Raw genomic sequence first — 18,320 nt, 5'->3', positions numbered from 1 at the left:
ACGAAATCAGCATGTTTTATTCCGTACAAGATGACGTATAAACATGATCACATGGCAGATATTTATGTCAGAGAAGTGGTAAGATTACACGGTGTGCCTAAATCTATCGTTTCAGATCGAGACCCTAGATTTACATCACACTTTTGGCACAGTTTACAGCAAGCTATAGGTACTCAATTGCATCTGAGTACAACATATAATCCTTAGACAAACGGACAGTCAGAGCGGACTATCCAGACACTTGAGGATATTCTTAGAGCTGTAGTGATAGATTTTGACACTAATTGGCAAGATTCATTACCACTTGCTAGATTTTCATATAACAATAGCTATCAGACAAGCATTGAAATGACTCCATTTGAAGCATTGTACGAAAAGAAATGTAGATCACCGTTATACTGGGATGACATCTCAGAGGTACCAGATGTTGGGCCTGATATGATCCGTGAAATGACAGAGAAAGTGAAACTGATTCAGAAGAGAATGAAAATAGCTCAAGACAGACAAGCAAAATATGCGAATATCAAACGCCGACCTCTATATTTTAAATAAGGAGACAGAGTATTTTTGAAGATTTATTCGTTCAGAGGTACAGTCAGATTTGGTAAGAGAGGAAAGTTATCTCAATGTTTTATCGGTCCATATGAGATTATCGAGAATATAGACGATCTTTCTTATCGACTCGCTCTTCCTCCATCTTTGTCTGGTATTCACAATGTATTACATGTCTCTATGCTTCGAAAGTATCAGCCTGATCCTTCCCATATTCTTCAACCTGATGAAGCTGAACTTGACGAGACTCTTAGTTATTTTGAGCAACCTATACAAATTCTTGATCGCAAAGAAAAAAAGCTCAGAAACAAAATGATTTAGTTGGTCAAAGTTCAGTGGAGTCGACATGGCATTGAAGAAGCTACTTGGGAGACTGAATCAGATATGAGACAGAGGTTCCCAGAGTTATTTCACTGATATGAGTTCTTATTCTGTATTTCTATTATGTTATTATATTATGTGTACAGATTGCATGCGATTTCGAGGGCGAAATCATGTCTTAGAGGGGGAGAAATGTAAATCCCGAGATTATTTAATTTTAATCCAGAAATATAATTTGAGAATATTTAGAGTTTAGAATTAAATTCTAATATTCTTAAATTATTTAGGATAGAAATTGAATTAAATCACTTGCCCGGGGATTGATTTGCAATTATGCTAAAGTACAGGGACCAAAGTGAAAATATTTGAAATTGAAGTAGACACATGGCCTTCTTATACATATAAACGTATATACATATCATTTTATCAGATTTCTTGGCCCAAGAACGTAAACATCAGATTTCTCTTCAATTTTTCATCTTCAAACTTTCATTTCGCAAGATCCGGCCATCCGATTTTAAATTCGAGCATAGTTATGGAATCCTAGCAACAAGAGATTCAACGTGATGTAAGTATTATCTTGATTCAGATGGTTTTGCAATTGATATGTTGTAGGAATCAGAAGTTGAATAGATATATATGTTCTCGACGTTACCCGTATTGTTATATCGAAGTTGGATTAAATATTGAACGTCGTTTTCATTTGTTATGAATTTTCCATCCTTTGGTTCGAACCCTATATCTTATGATATTTTGGAATGTGATGCTATACATGTTGATATATATGTGGTTAGAGTTGGAAAGATTGATATATTGAATTCGATATCATTTTGGTTGCCGACTTTGTACCGTTATGCCGTCGGTTCAAGATTTTGATCGAGTTTGAGTTTAGATTGTTGAGCTGAACAAGATATGAGTTGATTGCTGATACATGTGGCATATTTACACTTCATTTCAGACTATATTGGAGTATTCGAGCCCGAGAATTCAGATTCCGATTCGGTGAAACAAAGAACAAGGTTTGTAGCAATTTAGCATTGAAGATTGAGAAAGGAACTTGAGCAGATTTTGATACAAGTATTATTGTTGTGTTGTTCAGATCGGAGCATCTTAAACACAATAAAGAAAGGTATAAATCGATACAATCACGAAGGGATAGAATATTCGAGATAGATATGATTCTAGAATTCCCTAAACCACATACTTATATGCTTAGATGATTTTGTTTGCTTTGTATGCGTGATGTGAACTTGCTTCACTAGCATGATTTATGTGCTTTGGTTTTGGCTTGTTGCATATCGATTATAACATAATGCATCAGCTTTTGTATGCATTCATATTGAGCCATAAACCAAGACGCATAGAGGGCCGGATGGCCTAGATTGCAAATGACGTTTGGTTAAATATAGTTGAGTGGCAAGGGATATAAGTTTAATCCCAAAGTTATATGACTCACTATGATTGTACCAAAGTCAGGGGATTGAGATGTTTGACGCCACCTCGAGAGGGAGAGTCGGTGGTTTGGTTGAAATCTTTGTCCTCAGGATCCAAGAAACTATGATTTCTTTGATATCAGATTTGATAGCCTTTTATTTCAGAAAATGCATTTCATTCATGTTTATCATTGATAGCATGTTATATCATTTATACTGGGAATATTATTCTCACCGAAGTTATCCGGCTATTGTTGTGTTTTGTATATGTTCATGACAATAAGTGGGGCAGAAGCTGGTCAGACTCGACATGGATAGCGAGAGAGAGAGAGGCTTAGCATGTGGTGAATCGGGTTTAAGAAGATGTTGTGTTGTTTAGACTTTGAAGCTTTGTTAAACATGTTAGAAACCAAGAGAGTTTGTATATGTTTAAACTTGTAGAATACTCGTTTATGCTTATGATTTCATGTATTTCGGATGACTAGATCAGTAGTTGAATGCATGTATATCAGCTGATGATTTGATAACAATTATAGTTGCTGTTTTTCAGATTTGAAACATTGAAAATGCTGATTTTTATAGCAAGGCACGAACCCCGTGTATGCCCTGTGCATGGGTCCGTGTACCCTATTGGCTATTGATGTTAAAAATGTACAGAAAATGAAGGGCACGGACCATGTGTCAACCTCCGTGCAGGGGTCCGTGTGGTCTGGAATGAAAACAGTAACTTTGGAAATTTGAAACCTTGTGCACGAACCTGGGCACAAAAGGTGCACGGGTCCGTGTAGAAAACAGAGATTTCAGGTTTTAGTTTATTTGTTTTGCACGGACCTGGACCCGGAGGTGGCATGGGGTCCGTGTACTTTGCAGCTTCAGATTTGTCACTACAGGTTAATGCACGGACCCATGCACGGACCTGTGCACGGAGTCCTTGTATATTAAAAAAGTTTAGTCTTGATTTAATTCATTTACATTAATGATGTTTAATGTATGATTTGCCCTAAAATAAGATTAGCAACCCGAGGTCCCCACACTTGGTGTCTTCTCATGGTGATTGGTGCTCTGATCATAGCAACATGGATGAAATTATTATTGATTACTTCTCTAATTTATTCAGATCGAACAATCCTACTGAAGAAGATCATTTTTCAGTTTTGGAGAGTGTAGAACCGCGGATTGATGAGAATATGAATTCAGTTCTCTGTTTGCCATTCTCAGCTGAGGATGTCAGGATAGCAGTGTTCACTTTGCATTCGGATAAATCTCCTGGGCCAGATGGTATGTCTGCTTTCTTCTAACAAAAGTTCTGGCATGTGATTGGTGAGGAAGTAACTGACGCAGTGTTAGGGGTTTTAAGTGAGGGAGCATTGATGAGTGATTGGAATGATACTGTAGTCACTCTTATTCCGAAGAATAAAACTCCGATGACTTTGAAAGAATTTAGGCCAATCAGTCTATGCAATGTTTGTTATAAAATTGTTGCTAGAGCCCTCACGAACAGACTGAGACATATTCTGGAAAGATCGGTTGATGAACACCAGAGTGCGTTCATCCCAGGACAATTAATCAAAGATAATGTTATCTTGGGTTTTGAGGCATTAAATTGGATCCGAAGTCGGAAGCACGGATCGAAAGGATATGCGGCTTTAAAACTTGATATGAGTAAAGCTTATGATAGGGTTGAATGGTTCTTCCTCTTGCAAGAATTATGAAGAAATTGGGGTTCTCGACAATCTGGATTGATAAGATTATGCGTTGTGTTTGCTCTGTGAAATACTATTTTGCTCTTAATGGTGACATTGTAGGAATGGTGAACCCAGAACGGGGTCTCAGACAAGGAGACCCGCTTTCACCCTACTTGTTTGTCTTATGTGCTCAAGGATTGTCATCTATGTTGTGTCGGAATGAAGCTCGACGTTTCTTTACAGGAGTGCGTATAGCATCTTCATGCCCTCCTTTGTCTCATTTGTTTTTTTTTCCCTGATGGTAGCCTTATTTTCTTTAAGGCAATAGCTGAGGATTGTGAGGGAATTCGACACTGTCTTTTTAGCTATGAACGAGCATCAGGCCAGTTAATCAATTATGAGAAATCTTCTCTCTTGTTTAGTCCTAACACTGAAGAAGAGGTTTCCGATAGTATCAAAGAGATGCTCTCAATTTCTTTAGATCATGGTCATGAAATATATCTGGGACTTCCGACTTTCTCACTCAGAAGTAAAAAATTACAATTCAGATATCTCATTGAGCGGGTGGTGACACGATTGCAGGGATGGGGTAATAAATATTTTTCGGCAGGAGGTAGAGAAACTCTAATTAAATCTGTTATCCAATCCATCCCGACGTATGCCATGTCTTGTTTAAGGATCCTAAAATCTATTATTGTGGCAATAGAACCAGAGTGTTCAAAATTTTGGTGGGGTGTGGAAGGGGATCGACAGCTTATGCATAGGAAAAAATGGAAGTATCTATGTAGGCATAAATGTATGGGTGGATTAGGGTTTTGCCAGTTTGAATCTTTCAATAAAGCCCTCCTTGCACAACAAATTTGGCAAATCATCATCAATTCGGGATCAGTGGTAAGCCGTGTACTTAAAGCAAGATACTTCAAACACAAAGATATTTATGCATGCATCATTAGGCAGCAATCCATCTTTTATCTGGAGATCCATTATGTGGAGAAGAGATTATATTGGCGTGTCTGCAATGGGTCTAAGATTGACATTTTCGAGGATTTATGGATCCCAGGAGTAAAAACTCGTCTAAGCCGGTTGCAAAATTATGAAAATATCAGTATTGTTGATGCTTTGATAATGGATGGGCGTTGGAATGAGGAGCTAGTTCGAAATAAATGTCCTTCGTTCTTAACAAGGGATATTTTGGATATCCTAATCTTATTGTCATTGACAGAAGATTCTAGGTATTGGTATTACGACTCAAAAGGAAAATATTTGGTGTGTGAAGGTTACAAATTGGATATTGGGTTCCACGTAACTCTTAGCAACACTTCATATTTACATTCTAAAGGCTGGTGGAAATTTATTTGGGCTTTGTCAATTCCGGCCAAAGTCCGAATATTTTGGTGGAGAGTTCTGCACGATATTATTCCTACGTGTGAACTTGAGGTCTTATCATGTGCCAGTTTCAGGATTGTGCCAATTTTATCATTGGGATTTCGACTCTACAGTACATGTTTTATTCTGGTGCAAGGAATCCCGACTTGGTTGGAAAAATACATTGTTCAATCCATATCTTAAAGCGGTTCGACATCTGAGAATCCTTGATGTTTTTGAATGGATGAGGACAATAAATCATGTGGATATGGAGCTCTTCACGATGAGAACTTGGGGTATTTGGAAGGAGCGTCAACGGATCTTACATGTAGAGCATCGATTGGTTCTGAGAATGGATATTGAATGGAGTGAATCTTTGTTTCATGATTACCAGGGATTTGGATCCCCTACTGTGGGGATCCCCACTGTAGGGGATGTTGTGGGGGTAAACGCTGTCGTTTACCCAAAATCCCACTTTTATTTTTTTTTCTTTTTTTTTAAAAAAAAATATATTTTGATTCTTTAATTTTTTTTCATTGTTGGGGTTTTTATTTTTACTAAAATTTTGGGGTTTTTATTTCTCTCTTCTTTTTCTTTTCTTTTTATTATGTATTCTAATTCTTTTTTTTTTCTTCAAATTTTCTTATATCATTTTTTTCCTTATAATTTATATTTCAAAATTACATAATAATGCATCAACTAATTATTGTTAATATAGAAACACAAATAAATAATTTATATGTTGCGTGCTTTAATTTCAACTGACATAGAATGAAAGACAATTGATTAAAAATGTGTATTAGATCAATTTCTGTTGAAATTAATAAAAAAGGTTGACCCCGAATATCGGTTCGATTAATTCGGTTTAACTGATATAATGTTCACTTTTAATTATCTTGAAATCATTAATTTCAACATAATGGACATCTGACTCATGCGGAAAGGTTATATTCGGGGTCGGTTAATTAAAAAATTCGGTTTTATTTTTAAAAAAATTCCATTAATTGGGTTCGATTTTTGGTATCCATAAAAAATCGATTTACCAAATTAACAGAATTATAATAATTAATTATATTTTGATTTTGTATACGGTATTTGTTAATGTTTATATATTTAAACTTTTTCTTATTTTTTATTTTTTCAAACATAATGTGTTTTACTATCATAAAAATCACATATTCAATTATTAATTTCATAATTTTTATTTTTAAAATAGTTTAAAAAACTAAATTGTTTAATGCGGTTACTGACTGAACTAACCGAGTTTAATTCGGTTCGATTACGTCGGTTTTAAAAAAAATTCGGTTTGAAGCAACAAAAAGTTTGAAAAGTAAATAAATAAATAAATATATATATATATGACAAAATATATATAAATAATATTTTGATATAGAAGAAATTTGAAACAAAATCCAAAAAATAAGGAAAAAAAGAAGAGTTAAAATATATTAAGTAAAACAAAAAAAAAAGAAAAAGAATAACAGTGGGATATGGGGGTACGTTTACCCCCACAGCATCCCCTACTGTGGGGATCCCCACAGTAGGGGATCCAAATCCAATTACCAGGTGGTTTGAAAATCTCTTACTTCTAAGAATTCAGGTGGGAATCCAGTATCTCCATGCAAATGGATCAAGCCGTAAGTTCAACAACTGAGATTAGATGTGGCCACAACGTTCATTGAGGAAACCAACTCATAATTTGTGCGAAGGTTGTCACGACAGTAAGTTTTATCATATATGACGTTCGCTGAATAAGGTGGCACACGCGCTCGCCTCTTTTGTTTTTTCTTCCCCCTTCCCTTTTGTTTGGAAGTTGAGAATTTTCATCTTTGGTTGGATACCCTTGTAACTAATGACATTATTTTTTTTGAATAATATTACAAGATTACCGTAAAAAAAAAAATAATAATTATACGCGTATATATGAATCCATAAAATTTTGAGATTTAATTTTCAGCATTACAGTTTAGATTGTTTTGAATATAATTTTGGAAGTGGACTGAACAAATATATAAATCATCGTTGTGAAAAGACATAAAACTACAACATTATATAATCAAGGTTCTAAAAAACACGAAACGTGACGAAACATCGAGATCAAGTTTCAAGTTTCACAAGTTTAAACGTGTTTAATACAAGTTAAACGAGAAAAAATGTTTTAAGTTTTGATTAAAATTTTAATTATCTCTTACTAATATATAAGTCAAATAACACATATATATAATAAATTTAATAATAACAAAAAATTTCTCAAATTTTTAAAAGCACAAAATATCAAAATTATAATTTTTAGCAGTGTATATAACTAGACCACATCAAAAATTTTAAATATTGCCTAGAACACAAGAATTTTGAATAAAAAATTTTGAGAAATATATGACCGGATGTATTTATTTGATTTTGAAGAAAATAGTTTTATTTTGATATTTTTTAATTTTTAATTGATATAATTTTTTAGAAAAATAAATAAATTTATTTTTTTTTAAAAAAATTACGCTTAATCTCGATTAAACACGTTTAATTACATTTAATATGGTCAACTCGTTTTTTCTCTTTTTTATTTGAATCTTAACGTTTTCATCACGTTTCACGTTTAATCTTGTTTAATAATGTTTTTTAAAACACTGCATATAATCGTTGCATTTCATTTATTGATCAAATGCATCAAATAAAGCATTGTACTGGTTCACCATGAGACACGTCAAGTTCTTTATGTGCTCCATCTGCAATATATAAAATAGCTCAACCTACGGTTCTGAAAAAGCCCCCTCTTCAGCATGAAGGGTTTTTTGCAATTGACCCGAACCCGATATTTGATCTTAAACTTAAGACTTCAATGTCAGAGACACTATACGTAGTGACTTTGATATCAGATGCACCATACGCCATCGCAAAGGTCCCTTTCGATTTGAAACAAATAGTAAATGTGATTATTTTTTTTTTGACAGGGTAAATGTGATTATTTTTAAAATTAAACCATGTTCGGATTATTCTCAAGTTTTTTCAGTAAGAATACTTCCGCAGTCCACATAAGTGGACTACATTTTTTTTTCTTCACCCGTCTCAAATATATAGTTTAATTTTCATATTTAATGTTAGCTCTCTTTTTTTTAATACCAATTTACCACTATTAAATTAATATAATTAACTAGTTGTACAATTATTTTATTCTCATAAAATTTTAATTAAATAAATGTAAAATGAGAAATTTCTTTCTAAAATTTACTTTCTCAAACACTTTCGTAATGTGTTTGAAAACACACGCTTGCTTATTGATATGAAACGGAGGGGGATGAGAACACATCTAGTTAAAACTCTCTAAATTTACAAGGCTTATAACACGAACTTTTCAGGTAAAATGATTACATATTCTTACCCAAACATTTTGATACAAATGAATAAGCAAGAGTTCGAACAAAGGTCGAAAACGGCTGTGTATATTCGAAACTCGTACATGAAACGGAACCCTTCATGTGTTTGGTTTATTCTCGACTCGAAGATCCTTCATCAGATATGTCAAGTGTCTAATGACTTACATATTTAGAGAGTAATCACTTCAGATCTCTTTTTCGAGCTAATTCTCGAGCCATCTCCCTCATTTCCTCTGGTGATGGAGGCCGTGGCGCTTCAGGAGGGTACACGACGTATTGACGCTGCACAATAAATCAACAAATATGATTTATAAAGCACACCAAAGAATAATGCGTGTTGACTTTCATACAACTAGATGAGAAAATATAATTATAGCAAGACAAAAACTAACAAATAATGTGGCTTACATGCTAGACAAAATTAAGCCTGCAAACACATTGAACCACTTGCAATTTGCAAATACAGTCACAACTAGCTCAGTTGAAATCAGGCTCGAGTAATTGTCAAGAAATAGAACTCAAGAATTAGATACTATTTTTAAAACAAAGGTATTAACAAATTTTATAAAAATGCGAGGTTCAAGCCATGTCAGTGTCATGTAAAATAACAATACATGAAAATCATATACACGTATGAGCCAACAATGTTTCGATCGGGTGTGGCGTCATTTTTTTTTGGAAAGCTCTGTTGACTTCTGATGCAAGCCAAATTTACAGGATCCTACACCAAGTCAGTATAGCTTTAGCTTCTACATATGCTAAAAGAAGGGGCTGAGTCCAGCCAATTCTATAGCAGAAAATTAATTCCCAGCAAACAATTGTCTGCCATCTCATACTAACTTCTCAATCAATTTTGCTTATGAACTCAGAAAATCACCATAAACGTGGGATTATTTCACTCTTTTACATCATTTCATCGACAAATACACTTCTTCGATGTGGTCATATGGCCTATTGGGACACTCATAGCACAAATACGGAACACCTTTCCCCATGCTTGCTTATATATATCAGCAATACAAGCTTCACTAATTCAAAACTATATTGTAAATAATGAATCAGCAAAGGAGTCACAAAGATCATTTCTCAAATTGAAAACTACATTTGATTTGCTTCATAAGATCGTTACAGTAGCAACATCATTATGTTCTCCCAATATGAAGGCTACTTTTTGTTTGCTAAAAAAACATCAAATAGTTTCTATCAAGTACTTCTTGAATTTTCCCACTAAAATGTAAAATGTTATTGATATTCAATTTTATCTCAATCTATTTTGTGCTCATTATAGAGAACAAATTAAATCATTTATGCTAGAAACCACGAGAATCTTCCTACCACGTTTGTTGCCAATTTTTCAGAATCCAAGTAAAAACGCCAGTTATCTTTTATCTGGAATTCAACCACCATTCACCATCTGGCAGTGTTGCTCTTTAAATATAGAGCAAGCAGCTTCATTTATGCTAAAGCTACAATTTTTGTCCAAGTTTTGATACGGTCGGAACTCACTGCTTCGAGTATCTGACTCCGAGAATTCAAGCAAAAAGCAACAAGAGAAAATCAGGAGAGAAAGGGGATGGAAGGAAGAACACAGAGAACCAAGATAGAGGTAGTGATCCAATAAATAGAATCAATAAAATAATTCTTAATTCTAATTCAGTCCAAATATGACCAACTTTACAATTTACATGTATATCAGGCTATTAAGTATGCCTAGCAAACTACTGATCATACTTGTTTGATCAAATTGGATTCGTGATGCCAATACAAAACATAACCAAATATTTATATGTTCTTAGAATTTGTCATTCATATACGTACTCCCTAATATTAAAACCATTAGAAAATCACTGTCAAGATAAAAATTCCCCTGAAATTTACATCAGATCCAAACACTCGCCCACACCCTCCACACCCTCGAAAAGAAATAACAACTGGCATCTTGATACACACAAACTTTTGCAAGCAATGCAAGTCAATACCCAAAGAAACACTAAGAACATAGCAACTGAAAAAGATAATCTCACAGAAGGCAACACAGACGCCTACCATCTCAACTTCCACGGTAAGTTCTTTTTAAAAAGAAACAAGTTTTACCCCATTCTCACCCCTCAAACTATAAAATTTAAAGCGTTGATGCATTTTTTGGCCCTTCATCTCTAACCCTCATGAAGCTAATACAATTTTCAAAAGGTCGATAATGAGTCCCAACAAAGTAATAGCCAACATATAAATATCCTTCCCTCAAAATTCCATTTCAGAACATGAACGGCATTTTGTCTAATTAACTTGCATGAAATTTCAACACACACAGCTGGCATAACTTCGTTCATAATTCCATAGACTACAGGTAGTAACTGAAGAAATTTAGCTACCAATCACAAACTGAAGCTCAAAAACCCTAACATAGCACATGGATCACCTTAAAGCATTAACTTTAATCACAAGAACGAATACCCCGCGCAACCCATTTCAGCAAACAAAATTTCCCAATCAACTTCAACAATTTCTCGAACTTTCCAATCACGCTAGACTTTAAGTTGAAAAAAATCCCTTCAAAACAATAAAAATCCATACATTTCCCATGAATTTCTGGAGATTCTTGGCGTTGTTGGCGTAGAAATACATCAGCCCAATTGGAACCGTGACATATACTGCAAACTTTGCTATCTCCAAAATTCCCTTTGAAGTCCCCAAAGATGACATCGGAGCGAACTTCTTTACCCAAAATTTGTAGCAAATCGGAGAGATCTGTCGGTGACCGGTGGGAAGTAATGGATGAGACCACAAAGTGAAAGAGAGGCAGTGGTCTAACGGGTATTGAACCGGAGAAGTAGACCGGCCCAGCTACATTTTTGGTCCAAATATTTATGAGCTTTGATCAAATAATAATATTAGCTAAATCTGGATAAAGGTCAATTTCAGTCCATATATTGGGCCCATACTCGGTTTGATTCCAACTGTTCCAACGTTTTCGACTCGATTTAATCACAAGTGACGAGACTTTACAAACTTTGATATATCTCTAAAATCAATCAAAAAATTTGTACATGTTCAGAACTAAATCGAGAATGCCGAAATATTTGAGATCAAATCGAGAGATGAGTAAAAAATCTAAGAATTGAATTGAGCCTTTCTCATTTTAATTTTAACCATTAAATTGACGATGGATCAACTCAAAAATTTTAAAATATTTATGACTAAACCAGGAGGGTCTAAATATTTCAAACTGAATCAAGAAATAAATCAAATGTATAAGATTGGACCGAGTATTTCTCCAAAACTCCCAAAAACCATTTCGAATGAATGCCTAATTCGACTTTTATCACCATTCATAATACGCTTGCTTAATTTCTATAGTAATTATAATGAAAGAATATATATATATATATATATTATATGTATATATATATATATAGGATTTTGTTCCCCTACACCCTATTATATGTATATATATATATAGGATTTTGTTCCCCTACACCTAAGGGTGCTGGAAAAAATTGGGCGCCAGCCATGTCATTTTATTTCTTTTTTTTTTTAAAACTTAATTGGGCCTTCTCCAAACCCTTGACCCTTCAACCCATTTTTTGACCTTTTTCCCATCCTGTCTTCACGCCATCACTAATCATCATCACCACCATCACCGAAGTCTCCACCCACTCCATGAGAAGGCGTGAACGGCGTCACCGGAGCCGGACTAAATTGCCGAAGATACAGACGGCAGGGGCGAGTTGGTACTCGGGTACGTAGATCTGAAATTCCCGGCAATCGGGCCGTTAGAAAAACTTGGGGGTAGAGGCATCGGAAGCGTCTGGACGTGATCGGGGTCCCGATTGTTGATCGGAGGTCGGAAGACGCCGGGATCGGAGAAAGAACAGGCGACGATCGCATAAACAGTGTCAACGGAACTTCAGAAAACGATTTTGACGGGAAATTCAACTCAAAATTTGATGAAATTTTGATAGTTGGAGCGCCTTGAAGAGGCGATTCTGATGATGTATGATTTGAAGCCAACGGAGCAATGGTGGTCAGAGAAGCAGCGACGACCGGAAAACTCGAGTTTTTAGACTCTGATTTGGACGGGCAAACAGACTCTGATTGAGCTGAAATTTGAGTATGTTGTTCGCCATGACGAGACGAGTTAGATGCACATATGGGCTTTTCGAAATCCGGCACCGACCGACCAGCCATGGGGGGCGATTTTGGACCATTTTGTTTAAAAAAAGAAAAGAAAATGACATGAGGCTGGGCCAATTTGTTTTAAAAAAATTGAAAAAAAGAAAATAACATTTGTTGGCGCCCCATTTTCCCTCACTATATATATATATATATATATATATATATATATATATATATATATATATATATAAACTTGATTCCCGCACCCTAGGATGTGGGGTGTACCCGTGCCCAAGGGTACAGAATTTTCGTAAGCGATCACTAAAACCCACTAGTGGGTTTCAGTATTTTTTTTTACAAATCACTGAAACCCACACAACGGGGTTTAATGGTCGCTCATAAAAATCCTGCACTCTCTAAGGTGCGTAATATCAAAATTAATATATATATATATATATATATATATATATATATATATATATATATTTCATATCTTCCATCCTACGTTCATTCCGTGAGTCAAATGATGCTAAATCTTTTTATTGAAGACGGAGAGTTCATGAAATTAATTAATGACAAAGATTTATAACTAGAAACTAGTGTATTGATGTACGCGTTGCGTGCTTATATAATATTTTTGTAATTAATTTGATTTATATTCAAATAAGAGTAATATCATAGTTGTAAAAATTATCGAGGAACTAAACTGCAATTTGAAATGTTGAAATTGAAAGACAAAAAAAAAGTGTAATATCTATATCAGGGTAATTTTGATAAACAAAAAGATGATGTCTAATAGGTATATTCTTTATATATATATATGGGGAAGATGTAACCATCTATAATATTTTTAGAAATTATTTCTTTTATTCAATATTAGCTAAAAATATTACACATGATTTGTCAAAATTTTAAGCACGACACATGTAATGAATTATAACATGTGATCATGCATTTTAATCTCTTGATTTGTCACCCAAGGCCCAGGGTCAGTCGGGATGTTCTTTACCAATTTTTAGATTAATGTTCTTTGCTTGACAATTCTTAATTCGGCAATGTCCGAGAATGTTAAAAAATGGTCGTCGTCCCCGTCGTAGCGAATATTTCTCCTACATGATGACAAATAAAATCCATGCACAATTGAGCAACTTGCAAAGGATTATTGATTCCGAAGATATATATTCAATGCGTTGTGAACTTGAGAATGAGTCAGAACACATTTGGATGGTGTGTTACTTAATAAGAAACGTGTTTGGTCTAGGTTATTCGAGATACATTAGATTTAAGGAGAAAGTAGCCATGTTTTTGTCGATCTTGACGCATCATAAAAGAAACGGTGTCACGGGCCATGATTATATGCGTAGTATGCAAACAATCAGTGCTCATTTTCATAAAGTGTTGCGATCCATTTTGAAGTTACATCCACTTCTTCTTGTGAAGTCTACCGCAGTGGATGAAAATTTATCGAATGATACCTGGAAATGGTTCAATGTATTTCACATTTTGACATTACTAATTTTTGTAAATTATAAGTCAATATTTTCGTGACTGATTTCGTTTATTTCGTAAACATATGGTATTACTTCATGTTAGGGTGTCTTGGTGCCTTAGATGAAACACATATTCAGTACATGTACCTTAACGAGATAAATGAAAGTATAGGACGAGAAAGGTACTGATGCAACCAAAATTTTACCTCGGGTTCGGTCTGGTGAGCGGATCTTCAAATTTTTTAATATTAGGGTTGGGTCGGCCAAAAGGTATCTGCACGAAAAAATTACTTTAGGGGATGCCAGAGATGTTTCCGACGTGATCCTCCGATGCTTAAGTCAGTCCTCCGGTTATGTGTCAAGGGCAAATAAATATAAATATTCGAAGAGTGTAAGAGAATGAAAGTAAGTGAATTGAGGTGGATGTGTAAAACCATAACAAATACCTGGTATTTATAGGAGTGAGAGGGGTAGGTATCCTTGTTGGGGTAGAATCCTTGTTAGGGTAAAAATCTACTCAAGGTAGGAGACCGGTGAGAGTAGGGCTCGGTTGCCAGGGCGACTAGGTCTCTTAACCGATTTAGTAGAATTGACCTTATCTCGAGTCTATCGAGATTCTTTCTATAGGGACCCAACCTGGTGAAAGAGTGGGTGCCCGGTGAGCCAACTTGTGGCTAAGGGCTTTGATGACTCTATGTATAAACAATCTTTTGTTTAATATAATTTACACTTTTTATAAAGGCGTTTACTTTATCTTTTATCATATTATTATGTTGTGACATACTATAAGATGTTTAGATGAAGACCTTGAATATACTATAGTGTATGTAAGATGTGGTAGCACATAGGGATGACTATCATGAAACACATCTTATAGTCACTGTATATTCTAAACAGTTCCTAGTCGATTGAGCCGTCCGTAAATAAGGATAAGAATCGCTCGAGATTGAGACTAGCATTTGCGATGCCGAGTACCACGTTTCATTGGTATGGAACATAGAGATGTTCAAAGCATGCAAATGGATATTCATACGATGAATGATCGAACTACCCTATCCGGACTTTCCAAGTGGTTATCACTTATCGAGTGGATGAAGTCCGCGGTTTTGGTTGTACACCATTAGTCCTTACTACTTGAAACATAATTGAGACTCTATATGCTAGTACTGTGCTTTGACTCGTTTACCGACTCTATTGGGGTCATCAGGTGTCGGGATTGGGTACAGTTACGACACATATAGGAGTCGATGCTTTGTTGTCAAGGATTCTGCACATACTTGCGAGTGTGGATATCCTATGCAATCTGAGGAGATATTAGTGTGACGAATCTCTGGCCAGAGTACATGATGTGTTTTAAGAAATGGTTTCTTAGTAGCACATGCGATGTCACTATTTGATCTTCAAGATGTATTGCATAGTTATCGAATCTCGAACGACTCTCGATTTACCAATGGTTGTTGATTCGATCGGGATATATGGATGAAGGGACCGTACTGTACGCTAACCAAAATCTATTGGTTCTTGCAGGCACTACAGTGATACCTAGGGAATCATGGGGCGATATTGCTAGGCGCTCTTACCATGATTCGATGGGAAAGTCAAAAATTGTTGTTCCGAGTCACAAGGAGTTGTGAGCCCACGGCTAACTGTATTCCTGAACCATTGAGGGTCACACAAGTAATGGATTTTTAATCCCCGTTGAGATAGTTAAATTTAAAGAGTTAAATTTAATGAACAAAGAAATGGGACTTCTTATTTAAGAGTAGAGGAGTAAGATTTCCTAAAATGACATAGGGATGGACATTTTTGGAAACCACTGAATTCGGATTCAGAAAATTTATCTTGACTTTAAAAGGTGCAGAAATGGTTTCTGTGCACATTGGTGAAATTGGTTTATCAATCTGAGTCACGATGAATTTTATATTAATTTCTGAACATGCGGGCTTTGCTTGTCAGGCTTGAACTTATGACTAATGGGCCCTAAGCTGTTAGCAGCCCACATTATAAATAAGTTATTGCAGTACAGAAATTACACAACAGAGGTCACAATTTTCGAAAACCCTAGTTGTTTTTCTCTCTAAGTGGCCGCCCCCCTCCCTCTCTGCTCGGGAAAATCCAGCCTGTGAATTTTGAATTTGCAGTCTGGTTTAACGGATCAAATTCGTTAATTCTCTTCGTAGAAACTTCTGATAGATTTTCTAGTGCAATCTATCAGAGGGATTAAACTTCTGTTCGTGGACCTGATTGAAGAATTGTTCGTCCATCAGTTCCTGGGATATACAACAAGAGCAGAGTAATCTGTTTGTGTCCATAATCTCGATTCGAGATTGGAGGTAAAAATTTAATTGTGATTTAATTTTTACACGCACAATTTAATCGTAAAGTTTTGATACACATTATGGAATCGTTCCATATAAAAATTTTAAACTTCCGCTGCACCGGGTATCAATTCTGATTGATCTGATCACCGTTTTCCAACAGTGGTATCAGAGCCAGGTTGCTCAGATCAAGCGATTAAATTAATCGATTGTACAAAAATTTTTTAAGCCTCGGTTTTTGAAACAAAATAAATTTTTTTAAAATAATTTTTTTTTTTCGGGCAAAACACGGGCAGCGATTGGATCGCTGCCCGGGGGGGGGGGGGGGCAGCGACGGGCTGCTCGGCCCGAGCCCCTTTGGGGCGCGGGCAGCCCGGGAGCGTCCCAGGCGGCCCGGGAAAAATTAATTTTTTTTATTTTAAATTAAAATTTTAATATGTTAAAATTCTATTTTTGGTCCGATCGAAAATTGTTTTGATTGGTCCACGAGGCGTCGGATCGAATTGTTCGAGTCCGAAAATTTTAAAATTGATTTTTGGATAAATTTGAATTTTTGGAAAATTTATAGATTTTATCCGTTAAATCAGATTTTATGAAATTAATTATTTTTGTTACAATTGATGATAAGATATGATCTTATGGAAATATTGAGTAAAATATGATTTTATGTATAAAATTGGATTTTATATGTGTAATATGGTTTTATAACGCTTATGATTTTGTATGTAAAATAAGATTTTATATATGGAATATGATTTTATCCTTTTAATTTAAATTGCCATTGCATGTTATCCAATAAATTAATTTTGAATTAAATATTATTGGATAAGGATGATCGATTGCCATGACCAATTTTGTAGGTATATGTTAGGAATTTACATTTGTTTTTATTGTTGTTGGATTTATTAATGGGCCTGGTTTATGGCTCAATATGAATTGTCATATGTAATAAAAGTGGGCCTGGTTTATGGCCCATTCCCACCCCTTGAAATGTATCCCCTACTTGTCATAGTTATTTATTGTAAATACATTAGACTTAGTGGGAGATGAAGATTTGAAGACGGAGGTGGGCCCAGCAGACAATAAAGACTGAAGAAATGTAAATTGGAAGCTCAATGTATTAGGATTGCATTGCATACCTGCATATTACCTAGGATTGGACTTAGACTCGTGATTGGGAACCACGGGTCGATTAGAAATGGAATCGATCATCCTATATAATATATGATATTATCGTTGTATGCATGTTTTAGACTAAATTGTATGAATCCCGCAAGCATACAAATTTTAAAATGATGAGACAAATTTTCAAAATTAAAATCCCTCATTTTAATTATGATTTAAAATTGATATCAAGATAAATAAAGGAAATTTAAATATTGTTTAAATGTTCCTACCTTCCATCAACGATCAATGTATGAGATGCTACCCGCGGATACGGTCCGGCTCATATTATTGGGGGGCCCGTTCGTTGGAAAGCTGTACATTGGATCGACAAATGTTGTAAGTTGGGTGGAACTCCCATGGGATCGGCTCATATTATTGGGGGATCCACATGGCGACCGTCCATCACAACTTAATATTGATGGGTCATCTTGACATGTCACAATAAACGGCGTCATATTATTGGGCCCTTATTGGACATGACGTAAAAACGTGGAGGTTGCTT

General features: G+C 35.2%; 1 protein-coding gene across 1 annotated transcript; it reads right to left on the bottom strand.

The window, feature by feature from the left end:
* Positions 1 to 8,614: 8,614 nt before the first annotated feature.
* LOC140875676 (uncharacterized) lies at positions 8,615 to 11,584 on the bottom strand. Its single transcript, XM_073279430.1, has 2 exons — positions 11,302 to 11,584; positions 8,615 to 9,009 (listed from the first exon to the last, which is right to left on the bottom strand). Exons 1-2 carry the CDS (start codon positions 11,428 to 11,430, stop codon positions 8,908 to 8,910), a joined length of 231 nt encoding a protein of 76 aa, XP_073135531.1. The 5' UTR covers positions 11,431 to 11,584; the 3' UTR covers positions 8,615 to 8,907.
* Between the last annotated feature and the right edge of the window lie 6,736 nt (positions 11,585 to 18,320).

This window comes from Henckelia pumila, chromosome 1 (assembly GCF_033568475.1).
Source record: "Henckelia pumila isolate YLH828 chromosome 1, ASM3356847v2, whole genome shotgun sequence".
NCBI lineage: Eukaryota > Viridiplantae > Streptophyta > Magnoliopsida > Lamiales > Gesneriaceae > Henckelia > Henckelia pumila.
The sequence above is the reverse complement of the archived record's forward strand: the minus strand, read 5'-3'. Positions and strand labels throughout refer to the sequence as shown.

Coding starts and splice junctions, on each gene's coding strand:
- LOC140875676 (XM_073279430.1), bottom strand. CDS start 11,430: ATGTCATCTTTGGGGACTTCAAAGGGAATTTTGGAGATAGCAAAGTTT. Junction 9,010..11,301: donor TCCAGAAATTCATGGGAAAT/GTATGGATTTTT, acceptor TTTATTGTGCAG/CGTCAATACGTCGTGTACCC.